Source organism: Rhincodon typus, chromosome 8 (genome assembly GCF_021869965.1).
Source record: "Rhincodon typus isolate 14 chromosome 8, sRhiTyp1.1, whole genome shotgun sequence".
NCBI lineage: Eukaryota > Metazoa > Chordata > Chondrichthyes > Orectolobiformes > Rhincodontidae > Rhincodon > Rhincodon typus.
This window is the reverse complement of record NC_063339.1, coordinates 60,919,998-60,935,112: the sequence shown is the minus strand read 5'-3', so window position 1 is coordinate 60,935,112 and position 15,115 is coordinate 60,919,998. Positions and strand designations below refer to the sequence as shown.

At 40.7% G+C, this 15,115-nt stretch overlaps 1 protein-coding gene across 2 annotated transcripts in view; it reads right to left on the bottom strand.

The window, feature by feature from the left end:
* The window catches only part of cdin1 (CDAN1 interacting nuclease 1), a 153,570-nt gene that overhangs the window by 52,544 nt on the left and 85,911 nt on the right, over positions 1–15,115 (bottom strand). For both annotated transcript variants that reach the window (XM_020529206.2, XM_048600168.1), the window contains one exon: positions 6,025–6,090. In XM_020529206.2, coding sequence (XP_020384795.2) covers positions 6,025–6,090 — 66 coding nt within the window. The remainder of the gene's footprint in view (positions 1–6,024; positions 6,091–15,115) is intronic.

The following is a 15,115-nucleotide window of genomic DNA, read 5'->3' as shown; positions in this document are numbered from 1 at the left end:
TGGGGATATTTGTGGAGCCTCCTCTTCCATAGTGTTGTTTAATTATCCACTACCATTCTTGACTAGATAGAGCTTAGATCTGTGGTCTATAGCTCTATCACTTACCATTTATGTTGTTTGCCACAGAATTAGTCCAGTTTTGTAGCCTCACCAGATTGACATGTCATTTTTAGGTATGCCTAATGTTGCTCCTGGTAATGCCCTTCTGCACTCTTAAGCAGAGTGATCCCCTGGCTTGATGGTAATGGTTGAGTGGGGGATGTGCTGACAATGAGGTTGCACATTGTGTTTGAGAACACTCCTGCTATTGCTGATGGCCCAGATTGCCTCATGGATGCCCAATCTTGAATTATTAGATCTATTCAAAGTGTATCCAATTCAGCTGCATGATACTACCACACTGTACCATAACGTGTTGCTGATGTGAAGACAGGAGTTCATCTCCAGGAAGACTGTGCAGTGGTCACTGTGACTGATATTGTCACGGACAGATGCATGTGCACCAGGCAGGTAGGCAAGGTTGAGCTCGGTTCCCTCACCACCTGATGCCCACCGAGTCTATCAGCTATATCCTATATCAAGCTTGACCAGCTTGTTCAGTGGTGGTGCTGACAAACCACTCTTGGTGATGGACATTGAAGTCTCCCATCCAATGCACGTTCTGTGTCACCTTGTGTGCTTCCTCCAAGTGGTGCTCAACCCAGAATAGTAATGATTCATCAACTGAGCCGGAGACAGTATCTGGTAATCAGCAAGTGGTTTCCTGGTCTATGCTTAACCTTATGCCATGAGATGTCATTGGATCTGGAGTCAAATTTGGGGATTCCCAGGGCAACTCCCTTCCAACTGTATATCACTGTGTGGCCACCTCAGCTAGATCTGTCACCCCAATGGAACAGGACATACTGCAGTATGGATATATGATGGTTATGTCTGAACATTGTCTGTAAGGTATGATTATGTGAGCATGACTAGGTCAGGCTAGTTTATGAGACACCTCTCTCAATTTTGGCATTTGCCTCCAGATGTCAGATAGGAGGCCAATACAAAGGACATTATAAAAGGTAGTGTGCAGTCACATACGGTAGGCTAGACCAGTTATGGGTGGCATTTTCCTTCCCTGAAGGATGTTAGTGAACCAGATAGATTTGTATGAAAATTGACAAAGATTTCATTGCCATCATGAGACTTTTAATTCCAATTTTCATTGAAATTAAATTCCACCATCTGCCGTGCTGGAATTCGAACCTTACTTTCTAGAACATTGTCTGGGGCTTGGGATTACTAGTCCATTGGCAATACCACGAGATCATCACCTTCCTATCTTCCAAACAATGATTGCAGAGACAGATGTGAACTGCCATGTATCCTTGATAAATTTCCATAACATCAGGAAGTGCTTCCAAGATGATGAAGTACATGGAAGTGCCATGAGACTTAATATGTACAGCAACTTACATTAATAAGAATGAAATGAATGATCACAGTATTTATTTTTGCTTGTACTGATTAAGTGAGAAATGTTTGTTGACAAATTTAAGAGAGCTCTCCTCTTTTCTTCAAATTCGAATATGAGCTCTTCAATGCCCATATCTGACCAGTCAGACAGAGCCTCAACCAGACGTACTGGACTGCTCTCAAATAGTACAACTGTCAATAGGAGCTGGAATTCTTCTGACTTGATTATAGACAATACAGCTAATTTTAATGGCTGCAGTGGACAGTGTACCTTGTATTGGTATCTGCACGCTAGTAGCGAATTAGAATCCAGCAGTGTGAATACTAGATTTCTCATAATCCTTGCTCTTTCAAACTTATGCCTAGTTTTTAAGGATGGTGATTGTGATGGCTCCCTTCATAGTGGAATAATGCAGACAAGCAAAAAGTTGATAAGTACTGATTTCTTAGTAACTTGCCTGGAGATTCTGAAGCCTTCCGATGGGTTTTTTCCATGTCACAAAAGAAAAAAGGCACTTCTGACAAGGCAGATTAGAAACTGGAAAAGGCCATTTGGCTCTTTGAGTCTCATCTGTTATATATAGTCATAGAGATATACAGTGCAGAAACAGATCCTTCGGTCCAACTTGTCCATGCTGACCAGATATCCTAAATAAATCTAGCTCTTTGTTCCACCATTTGGCCCATCTCCCTCTAAACTCTTCCTATTCATATATCCATCCAGATGCCTTTTAAATGCTGTAATTGCATCAGCCTCCACCACTTCCTCTGGCAGCTCATTTCATACACGCACCACTCTCTGCTTGAAAAGGTTGACCCTTAGGTCCCTTTTAAATCTTTCCCCTCTCACCTTAAACCTATGCCCTCTAGTTTTGGAACCCCCACCCCGAGGAAAAGACGTTTTCTATTTACCCTATCCGTGTCCCTCATGATTTTTAGAAACCTCTATAAGGTCACCTCTCAGTCTCCAATGCTCTAGGGAAAATAGCCCCAACCTATTCAGCCCCTCCCTATGGCTCAAACCCTCCAACCCTGGCAACATCCTTGTAAACTTTTTCTGAACCCATTCAAGTTTCACAACATCCTTCCTATAGCAGGGGGTCCAGAATTGCACACAGTATTCCAATAGTGGCTTAAACAACATCTTGTATAGCCAAAACATGACCTCCCAACTACTATACTCAATGCACTGGCCAATAAGGGCAAGCATTCCAAACGCCTTCTTCACTATCCTACTGACCTTTCCACTTTCAAGGAACTATGAACCTGCATTCCAAGGTCTTTTTGTCCCGGAACACTCCCCAGGGCCTTACTATTAATTGTATAAGTCATGCCCTGATTTTCCTTTCCAAAATGCAGTGCCTCACATTCACCTATTAACTCCATCTGCCACTCCTCAGTCCATTGGCCCATCTAATCAAGATCCCGCTGGTTTAGAACAAACAAAGAACAAAGAAAATTTACAGCACAGGAACAGGCCCTTTGGCCCTCCAAGCCTGCACCAACATGCTGCCTGTCACAACTAAAAGCCCCTACCCTTCCAGGGACCGTATCCCTCTATTCCCATTCTATTCATGTATTTGTCAAGATGCCCTTTAAAAGTCACTATAGTATCTGCGTCTACTACATCCCCCGGCAGCGAGTTCCAGGCATCCACTAGCTTGTGTGTAAAAAACTTGCCTCATACATCACCTTTAAACCTTGCCCCTCGCACCTTAAACCTATGCCCCCTAGGAACTGACTCTTCCATCCTGGGAAAAGGCTTCTGACTGTCCACTCTGTCCATGCCCTTCATAATCTTGTAGACGTCTATCAGATCACCCCCTAATCTCCGCCGTTCCAGTGATAACAACCCAAGTTTCTCCAATCCCTCCTCAAAGCTAACGCTCTCCATACCAGGCAACATCCTGTTAAGTCTTTTCTGTACCCTCTCCAAAGCCACCACATCCTTCTGGTAGTGTGGCGACCAGAATTGAACATAATATTCCAAATGCAGCCTAACTAAGGTTCTATAAAGCTGCAACATTACCTGCCAATTTTTAAACTCAATGCCCCGATCAATGAAGGCAAGCATGCCATATGCCTTTTTGACTACCTTTTCCACCTGCGTTGCCACTTTCAGCAACCTGTGTACTTGTATACCCAGATCACCCTGCCTATCAATATTCTTAAGGGTTCTGCCTTTTACTGTATATTTTCCATCTGGATTAGACCTTCAAAAATGCATTAACACACATTTTCCAGATCAAACTCCATCTACCATCTCTTTGCCCAAGTCACCAATCGATCTATATCCTGCTGTATGCTTTGACGGTCCTCATCGCTATCCGCAATTCCACCAACCTTTGTGTCATCGGCAAACTTACTAATCAGACCAGTTACATTTTCCTCCAAATCATTTATATATATTACAAATAGCAAAGGTCCCAACACTGATCCCTGAGGAACGCCACTAGTCACAGCCCTCCATTCAGAAACGCACCCTTCCACTGCTACCCTCTGTCTTCTATGACCGAGCCAGTTTTTTAATCCATCTTGCAAGTTCACCTCTGACCCCGTGCGACTTTACCTTCTGTATCAGCCTGCCATGAGGGACCATGTCAAAGGCCTTAGATCACATCTGTTCAGAATCTCAACTTTCTCCATCGTGCACCATAGTAACTGCCTATATTGTGCCGAAGTCTTGAACTGGATATTGAATTATAAACATCTGTGCCTTTGAAACCACGGATTTCTCTGTTACCTCAAAGTAAAAACGCAGCTGTAACTAAACTCATAGCTTAGTATTGAGGCTTAGGTCTAAGATGGAATACATATCAATGATGATATATTACATATCACTAAATTCAGTTACATCAAAGGCATCTTGTGTTTAGATAATAATAAATACTGATCAAAGGTATTCTTAAAGTCGCAATTTTAAAAGTGTTCTTGTCAACGAACAGACGGGAAAAATCAGGAAATTCTGCGATGTTCATACAACTATTCTAAATGCTATGGTAAAAGACGTGCTTTTTTAAAGAATTTGGATTTCAAACTAGTGGCATATGGGTGCTAGTTTATTTTTGTGAACGAGTTTAAAAATTAACTAGGGCAAGTCCTTCCAGAATGATATTTGAAACCTGTTTATGTCAGATAGCAAATGACTGCAGGATCCTCTGGAGTGTTAATGGAATGTTTTCATAGTGTGACATTTATGACAAGAGAGAGAAAAACCATTAAGTCTTTAGGTTCAGCATTAACTAGGATGATCATTCTCTTCTAGTTCAAAAGCTTTTGGGTCCTGTCCAAAGTAGATCTAACTGAAGAGACCAACGCCTTCTTCACTATCCTATCTAGGCCCTCCCGGGAAAGGTGACTGTTTAGAGCAGTTATCTCGGTGAAACTTCAAGACCAGGAGTGTTTGGTTAGAACTCTGCATATTAAAAGACTGAGAAAATCTAAGTATCCAGTTCCGAGAGTGGTCAAGTCCTCACCACCAGAATTGTGAAAAAGCAGCAAGGTCTAACCTACAGAATCAACAGAGAAAGAAATTTGTCTGGATTTTGATCCAGTGTAAAGTGACAGCACAGGGGAATAGATGAGATTCTGTTTTCCTGTGCATTTTGAAATCTTTTGAATTGTGTTATACTTAGATTGCTGGGTTTAGGTAATTTTATTTTTGAAATATAAATTTCTGTTTTGCTGTTAAGAGCAAATGTGCAGCCTTGTGTGCTTTTGTTTCAGTGGAAGATAGCTATGTTAAGTTTTTTTTTAAAAGAGGTATGGTCAATCAAGCACATTTCATTCTGGATCTGACATGTCATGTAGTGGCATCAGCCAGGATCATAACAAGATACCAATGTGAGCAGGAAAGAAAAATGCAACTAAAATAACATGGCAACTTTTCCTACTTGTCTTGCCAACAAATATTTGGCTTTTTTTCCAGTTAACCTATTTTTCTAATACACCTTTTCAGAAATGTTATTATACACCTCTACAGCAGGTGAGACTTGAACCCAGGTTTCACGGTCCAGGGGTAGGGACACTACTCACCTTATAGCAGTTATTTCAGTGATAATGATTTTCCTGCTTTATTAATTCTTTCAAAGTGGGAAGTCGATGTTTGACTGAAGGACATGGTAAACATATTATATACACCTGCATAGATATGTACTAGACACCAAATATGGACATTAAGATGAGGCAACAACATCCCGTGCTTCACAAAATTTGAATTTTGGACTGCAAACTAGTAGTGCAAGAATTGGAAAATAATTGAAAGAACTCTTCAGGCCAAGAGACTGAAAATATACATGGTGCAGAGAAAGATAACTCATACAATGGGCTTGGCAGCAATGTTAATATAATAACTGTGGTCAGGGACAGAAGGAGGAAAACTGAGGATAACAAAAAATGAGCTCAGATTGGTTGCAGGCAAAAGTGACAAAGTATCAAAGAGTCAAAGCTTCACTGTGGCTTCTCCCATGGAATCTGCTAACTTAGCAATTATGTGTAAAGTACAGCACATAAAAAATATGCACTTTTCATTATAGTATGATTGATTGTAAACAAGCAGACACTTACCAATTGGTACCTCTAAAATTATATCAGGGGTTTTGTCATAGCCCTTAGCACGCAATTGATCTTCATCTGTATAAATAAAGCAGAGAGAAGTCGAAGCGATTGTAGCAATGGACTGGTGCATGGTTCCATTTCTAAGAACTCATTAGTATTTAGCTTATAAATAAAAACACCAAAAAAAATGGTTACATCAGAACAGATACAAAATGTCGCCATAATAGATATGGTGCTTTTCTTATATTTAAAATTTAATGAAGAATTAGTTTTAATAAACAAAAATAGAGGCCCTGACATAGTGTCTTATTGAACATTCAAATTAATTTATGCTTGTGTGAAACTTTAATGCAGTACATTTTGGAAAATAAACATAATAAACATTCATGTTAGATAGTTCCCGCTTTATAAAACAGCGGGCTAAATTTTCCCAAAAATTGGCAATGTAATTTTTGGAATTTCACGGAGGGTTTCTCTCATGGGGTATAGCGAGCTATCTCCCACAATTCTGAGCTTCTCATCTCATTACATATACACCATGGTGCCACACCAGCACTTCTGTGTGTTCACCAGTGGTAAACAAACCTTCTACTACAAAGACCCTATGAGATTTCCACCACTGTCACTATATTTAACGCCCAGCTGTGCCTAAGGTCAGGTTAGGTGTCACTGTCAGCCACAAAGGCCTTTATAGTACACATTGTGGGAGGGAATTGAAAGAGAAAAAAAATTTCAGAAGGCTTATAGGTACAGGGACGATACTTCATTGGAGGTAGAAGTTCACATTCATAAATATATTGCTACTTAACATCATTACCTGTCTGATCAACTGTAATTGTAACTGCAGCTACAATAATTGAGATATACAGGCTACTCACAGCACCATATTATCTTAGAACCCTGTCTAGGGCAGTGGTACTCTTTCATTCTTTCTAGGAAATATTCATAATTTAATGTCAGATATGTGGAGAAAAAGCATTGGTTGAGGTTGTCAATCCGCACAGAATGAAAACTTCAACTTTCCTACTCCTCTGATGCTGCCTGGCCTGCTGTGTTCCTCCAGCTCAATACTGTGTTATCTCTATTTATAAACAAAACTATTTGCCTTTTTAGGAACAACAAATTTGCATTCAATGAATAATCACTTCATCCAACTCACATCTATTGGAAGTAAGTGTCAATTAAGTCCTCTCTAACTTGTTGCACCCAAAACTGCACCGCTCGATCATGCTGAATGTGATGTTCTTCATTAGCTTGGTTAACCAGACGGCTTGTTTGTGATGCAGAGTGATGTCAACAGCATGAGTTCATTTCCCACACTGGCTCATGTTACCATGAAATATTCTCCTTTTCCTATTCTCCTATTCTTCCCTTACCTGAGGCATCGTGACCCTCAGGTTAAGCCACCACCAGTCATCTCTGTCTAATGAGACAGCAGCCCTACAGTTTGGTAAGACAATGGCAACTTTCTGGTTACCTCGTTTTCTACCTCAGAAACCTGCTGCTACTCTCTCGGCTCTTCAGCATCAATCACATTCCCTCTTTGCACGCTCCAGTTGCACAAAGCATAAAATATAAAGGTTAAGAGACACATTGCCGAGATAATCCAGATAAAGCCAGGCATCAAAACCTTATCCTTAGTGGGCCTATCATTTGTTCTACAATGGCCTTGGTGGAAGAATGGGCTACATTATATCTGACATTTGGCCTCAGTGATTTCACAACAAAGTCAGGAAAAATGGTTACAGAGGGTAGGCCTGGTCTATCAGTAACCATCCTTGAAAGGCAACCAGCCTTAAAAATAAAACAGGAACACGAGAGTTCTCAAGGACATAGGCATCGTGGCAGGTTCCATTTAAATTTAAATTCCATTTTTGGAATTTTTAAATTGTAAATTCAGTATAGAACTCTCAGATGTGGTTCTGGTGATCACAGATGACCTGCACATTGATGGAAAGGAACCTTTTCTCTTGATGAAGTAGTCATGTTATGATACGGCGCTCTTAAAACAATTTGGGTACGCTGACTATAATGCCCTGCACTCGGGGGAATGCCAGCTATGTTGGTACTGTCCAGGCACTAGCATGACTTTGTCATGGGGAAACGAGGTCATGTGATGTGAATTGCCACAAATTATCAGCAGTAACAGTCTTGATACATTTACGAAGAAAACAACCATAAGTAATAAAAAACACAGAACTGTGGGTGTTGGAAATCAGAAACAAAAACATAAATTGCTGGGCCCAGTTTTGGGTTTGGGCCCAGTCACCCTCCTTTTACCCAGTTCTGAAGAAGGATCACTGGACCTGAAACATTAACTCTGCCTTCTCTCCACAGATGCTGCCAGACTTGCTGGGTTTTCCCAGCAATTTCTGCTTTTGATACACTTGTGGTTGGATGATTGACATCCCACACAGGATCTGGTTACGTTAAAAAAAAAATTAGCACAACTGTCACTTTGATAGCAAGTGGGATAGGATAGCTTCTGCCACTATAGTTCTCACAAACCACCTAGCAGATGACATAGTATTGTAATGGTGTCCCGAGACAGTCAGTCTATGAGGGAATATGCCTCACTTGTCTGGAGGAAATGTATCAAAGACAAAAGACTCTACACCTCCTGTACATCTTCTGCATCCTGCAGGGACAGTTACAATTTAACTGGTAAAAGTACACTGATAATTGTACCCGACTGTTCCACAAGCTATCTTAAAATGTATGAGGTCCTAATTAGACTACCAAAATTTACCTGACCAACAGCTATTCAGGACCAAAGCAATTCGTATCAGATTTTGTCATTCACAGAAATGACTAATTATTGCAATATACAGTTTCAACAAAAGGCAGAAAAAATTTCTAATCTACCACTATGCACTTAAACTACATTCCTTCAGAAAACCGAAATAATATACATGCTCATTCACAACGAAGATGGACAAAAGGCAACTATTTTGACAAAAGCTGGTAAAAGAATATAAACAGGGTAAACAAAATTCTGAAGATCAAAAGTTCAGAGTGAAATCAAGTCTCATACAATTCCTCTCAATTTTCAGTACTGATCATACATTGCAATCTGTAAAGTGAACTTCAGCCTTTACTTTGATAGTTGATCTGGTGGAATTAGGTCTTTGCTTGCTAAACTTCTTTTAAACTTGATTCTTTTTTCTCTCCTTTTCCACAATGGAGGGAGGGAGTGTAAGATGGATGCTTTCAGTTTGCAGCTCTTGCCCTTGCACCTACAGCATTGTTATAAACGGCAGCTCAATCAATTAGAGGCATTCATCGGGCAAAATTTCCTTAATTATGAATCTCTCAGTGTTGCTCAGTCTCAAATTCTCTCCCCCACCATTTCTCCAAAAAAAAAACATTATTTGGCACAGCAAAAAATATGCAGCATTGGATTTTCAAGTCACAAAACTCTCCTGGTATTTGAGCAATGTGGTAATCCAGCTTATACTTCAGTTTACAGACCTAAAAGAAAAATATGTGGTTGTAAGACCTTCAGCTGTGACTTGTTCACCTGGAGACTGTATGATAGGCACTGGAGGCTGCTGCTATTCCTGGGCTTCCTGGTGCGTTTTTTTTTCCCTTTAATTTTTCTATGTTTTTGTTGAACTGCAGCCACAGTGATGATAGACTCTTCTGCAGCTGGTTCCATTGGTTATGGTTGCAATGAACTTATGTGGGGAGTATCAGAAGCAGAACAAGTCCTAAGGAAAGTTAATGATCGGCATGCCTATCACATACAAATGACAATTTAGCATAGTTCTTGCTACAGTGAGACATGGAGGACTCTGACAAGAAAGGCCATGGGATGCCTTTACTTGGACTTTTGAGGTCATGGACTTTATTCCAATGTTTACAACACAATCCATGTCATTTCGATTACACAATTCTAATTCCGATGAGAATGAAAAGTAAAACAGGTTACACTTTACCCAGTCACAGGCTCAGCCTGTCAATGTGGGAGACCCTGTGAACCTTCACTGTAGTGTCTTTCTAGCACTGTCTGTCAGCCCAACAGTTCTGAGCTTCCACATGTTACCAGCCAATTCTCTCATTTAAGTCTTCATCTTTTAACATTACCTCTAATGCTGTGCCTACAGGATTAGATGTCAACCATCATATTATAGTGTCCTCTCTGTTGAAGCCAGGGTGGTGGTGACCCTCAAACTGAATCCTACATCCTGCAATGCACTATCGCCCTTATATGTTGAGTGACCCAACCCCGGTACCCCCCTAACCCCCAATCAATGTCTCATCTTCATTCTAACATACAGCCTCTAATTCTCCCAATTGATATTGCAAAATGCCCCAGCACAGTCACCACCTTGATCTCTGGTGAACAAACTCTAAGGACTGACCTTGACCCACCACCCCCCACTGACATGAAAGGGTTGATGAGTGACCAGGCCTCTGTCTGAACACCTTCCGTTAATCCCCTAACTAGTTGTATTGGACCCAAAGGCGGTCCACTCGCAGCCTGTAAGGATAAATAACTCCCAGACACTGGCTACCCCAAGCAGCTGATTGACCGTGTCCAAGCCCTGGACACTGACTGAATGCTGTCCCTGACTGACTGTCAGGACACTTCCTGGTTGACGACAGTCACCTTTGAAACAGAAAAAGAAATTGCTGAACAAATTCAGCAGGTCTGCCAGCATCTGTGGTCAGAAAATTTAGAGTTAATGTTTCTAGTGACCCCCTTCTGAACTAACATTTTTTAAAATGACAGCCCCCCCTAAACTTTACAGAGGATTGGCCATTTGGTTGAAGCATATGTAGTGTTGCCACATCAGTTTCTGGCATATGAGGTAGGTGTGACATTGATATAGCATGGTGCCGTACAGCAACACATCCAGCCCATTGACTGATTGCTGCTGACAACCACGACAAGCTGCCTGGCTATGTGTCTGTGCTAAAAGACAAACAAAAGTAACGTGAGCCTGTAAGTTCTGAATGAGGTGGAAATGTTCTAAGAGGCAAGGTAAGACAAGCAAGGATGCTGAAAATCCCAATAGGCGTGAAGTGAATGAGTGTTAAGAAAGCAGGCTAACAGCCTTGAGGTGCACCCTGCTCTGATGCACGAGTTCAGTGCCTGTCTCAGCACGCAAAATGGCCTGGAGGCAGCATTATAATGAAAGGCATCAGTGCACTTTGAAGTCCAGCACTGAAGTGGATAACTATTTCAAATGAGTCTGAAATATGTTATGACGAGGCTAGTGCGTATCCGATACCAACCTGATAGACAAATAATGAGGTTGCTGCCTATGGGTGTGCCCTGATACGTTGGGGATTGTTGGATTAGATGCAGGCCTGAGGAGTAAGCGGTGAGCTAGGGCTGCCAGACATCCATTCGAACTTTTATGTTGGCAATTGTCACTATCCAGTTTCTGTCTGCCATGTGGGAGAAGAGCAAACTTCACATAAATGATATGAGGATAGGCAATGAGATATTAATCCATGGAAAGAACTTTTTTGCCGCTCACGATCAAGGCTCTCATCTCGTCATTCAAACTTTTGGTGGAAAATCTTAAGTTTTTTCTCGACGAGAAGAACCTTATTTTTCTAATCTTGCCATTCTTTCTTTACTGATTTGCCATTCCCCATATCATTCAAGGACTTGGAAAATTCCATACATTAAGAGCAATTTTCCAAAGAAATCAGGCACCTTACAGCATTTTGCTCCAAAAAAATCTGCCTGATTTTCCTTATATTTAAATGAATGGAAAGAAAATTGATTAGGTACTTTTACAGACATGCACTCTGAATATTGGAAAATTGCCCAGATTGGAGTGCCTAAGTGATTCAATGAACTTGGATGCGCATACAGGAAAACTGACTTTATTAACTTTGAGGGGATAATCAACTGAAATACGTAATACATAATTCCTGAAGGTTCCTCTGAAGAATTGAGGTGGGAGAAAAGAAAGCCACTTCACTTCTGTTTGGCATAATTCATCAAAATACTTCCTCTGACTGATTCAAACAATAGTCTTAAGGTAAAAATATTGTTTTTTTACAAAATATCAGCTTTTATATTTAATTCAGACAATGAAGAAGCTTACAGGTTTATGTGCAGTTTAAACACAATAATGTTTGTAACCCTAGCAATTGTCAGCAAGCTCTGTTCTTGTCCAGTCAGTACAGCGTCCTTGACTTTAAGTGGCTCACTGTTATTATTTCTGAAACACCTGATTTCTCCATTACATTTTGGGTGACCTGGTCATTCAATTCCAGACATGCTTTTCTGTCTTCACCCAACCTAAACTAATAGCTAAAACAAGTAACAGAGAAGGTTGTGTGGTCTCTCTTAACACCTACTGGGGCTGTTGACATTGCGGTACAGCCTACTCTCCTTTTCACATCACCTCTGATTAAAATTAATGGCCCATTCCACTGCTGGGTAGCCAATTTCCAATCCATTTATCAGCAGAGGACAGTACTTTCATGGCCAATGTTCTGAAACTCTGACAGTTTTGCTATTGTCCCTCATGAGAAAATTCCAAGGTCAACACAATTCCACATTCATATAAATTATACACCTTTAATGCAACTATTGCTAGAACTTTATTTAGTTGATAATTAGTATTTGCTATTGTATCTCGCTGGATATGAAAACAAAGATTCCAAAAACACAAGTTCATCAATTGGAGTTCCTGGTTTGAAATATTTATACTGTGGACTAGTATTTTTGCAGAAAATGCAAATGAAAGTTAGGTTTTCCTCAATACTTTGTTTCAAAATATAAAAATCTTTTCTTGTCAGAATCAAAGATTTCAGTATGAATGCATTGCACCACATTATCAATAGTTATTTCATGCATGACAGTGAACCCTTAACATCTCTATCACAATATAAGCGCACCAGTTTACTATTTTGCTTAGAATGTCACATTAAACATATCCCCCTTCAAATTCTGTTCTTTGCACCACATTCCATTTAAATTTTAGTCTTAAGATAATTCTAACAATATGATTAAATATTGGGTTGCGGTTGTACTATCATTGACTATATTTAAGGCTGAAATGGACAGATTTCTGGTCTCCCAGGGAATGTGGGTTATGGGAACAACTGTGAAATGGGAGCTGAAAACCCTAAATCAGTTGTGATTAAATTTAATGGTGGAGCAGGCTCGATGGGCCAATTGTCTACCCCTAAGATTTCTTATGTTCTATAGTATAGTTGAACTGTTGCAACTGATTAGCTCAAATAGCTATTTAACTTAATCAAGTTGATCCACTCAGCTTATGATATTAAAAATGTTCAGCCCTCCTCAAATATTCTTCACTTTCCAGTTCTAAAAAAGGCCAAAGCAGACTCCAAACATTAACTCTATTTTCTCTCCACAGATTCTGCGGATCTGCTGAGTTTCTCCAGCAATTTCTGTTTTAGTTTCAGATTTGAAGCAACCACAGTTCTTTGTTATATTTTACTTTGTTTTTCCAGTGTTTGGCACTCCTATAAATGCCCCTCATGACATGCTTGATGATGCTGCTCACAGAAAAGCATAGGAACAGGAGCATGAGTAGGCCATATGACCTGTCAAGCATGCTCCACCATGACTGGTTTAGGGCTTCAATTCGACTTACTCACTCGCTCCCTACATTCATCAATTCCCAGAGAGACCAGATTCTGTCTATCTCAGCCTTAAATATAGAGTCATTAAGTTATACAGCATGGGAACAGACTCTTCGGTCCAATGCATCTGTGCCAACCAGGCATCCTAAACTGATCTAGTCCCATTTGCCACCATGTGGCCCAAATCCCTCTGAATCCTTCCTATTCATGTACCCTTCCAGATAACTTTAAAATATTGTAATTGTACCAACCTCCACCACCTCCTCTGGCAGCTCATTCCATACAGTCACCACCCTCTGCGTGAAATAGCTGCACCTCAGGTTCCTTTTAAGTCTTTCTCCCTCACCTTAAACCTATTCCCTCTAGTTTTGCACTCCCCTACCCCAGGGAAAAGACCTTGGCTACTCATCCTCTTCAGGCCCCTCATCATTTTATAATCCTCTATAAAGGTCACCTCTCAGCCTCCAACACTCCAGGAAAAATAGCCCAGCCTATTCAGCGTCTCTCTATAGCTCAAACCCTCCAACCCTGGCAACATCCTTGTTATTCTTTTCTGAACCCTTTCAAGTTTAATAACATCATTCCTATAGCATGGAGGCCAGAACTGAATGCAGTATTCCAAAAGTGGCCTCACCAATGTCCCAAATCCTGTACTCAACACACTGACCAATGAAGGCAAGCATGCCAAACACCTTCTTCAGCACGCTATATACTTGTGACTCCATTTTCCAGGAACTATGCGCCTGCACCCCTTGGTCTCTGCTCGGCAACACTCCGTAGGGCTCTACCATTTACTGTACAAGTCCTGCGCTGGTTTGCCTGACCAAAATGCAACACTTCAAATTTATCTAATTTAAACTCGATCTGCCACTCCTCGGCCCATTTGCCCATCTGATCAAGGTCATTATTGCTATTCTCTGAGATAACCTTCTTCATTGTCCACTACACCTTCAATTTTGGTGTCATCTGCAAACTTATAAACCATATCTCCTATATTCACATCCAAATAATTTTTATAAATGACAAAAAAGCAGTGGACCCAGCACTAATCCTTGCAGCACACAGTTGGTCATAGGCCTCCAGTTTGAAAAACAACCCTCTATCACCACTCTCTGTCTCTGATCTTCAAGCCAATTTTGTATCCACCTGGCCAGCTTTCCCTGGATTCCATGTGATGTAACCTTACTAACCAGTCTACCGTGCAGAACCTTTTCAAACACCTTGCTGAAGTACATATAGACAATCTGTACCACTCTGTCTTCATCAATCTTGTTACCTCTTCAAAAAAAAAACACCATCAAATTAGTGAGGTATTATTTCCACACACATAGCCAGGGTGACTACCCCTAATCAATCCTTGCCTTTTCCAATTCATGTAAATCCTGTCCTTCAGAATCCTCTCCAACAATTTACCCACCACTGACGTCAGGCTAACCAGTCTGTAGGTCACTGGCTTTTCCTTACCACCTTTCTTAAATAATGGCACTACATTAACCGACCTCTAGTCTTCCTGCACCTC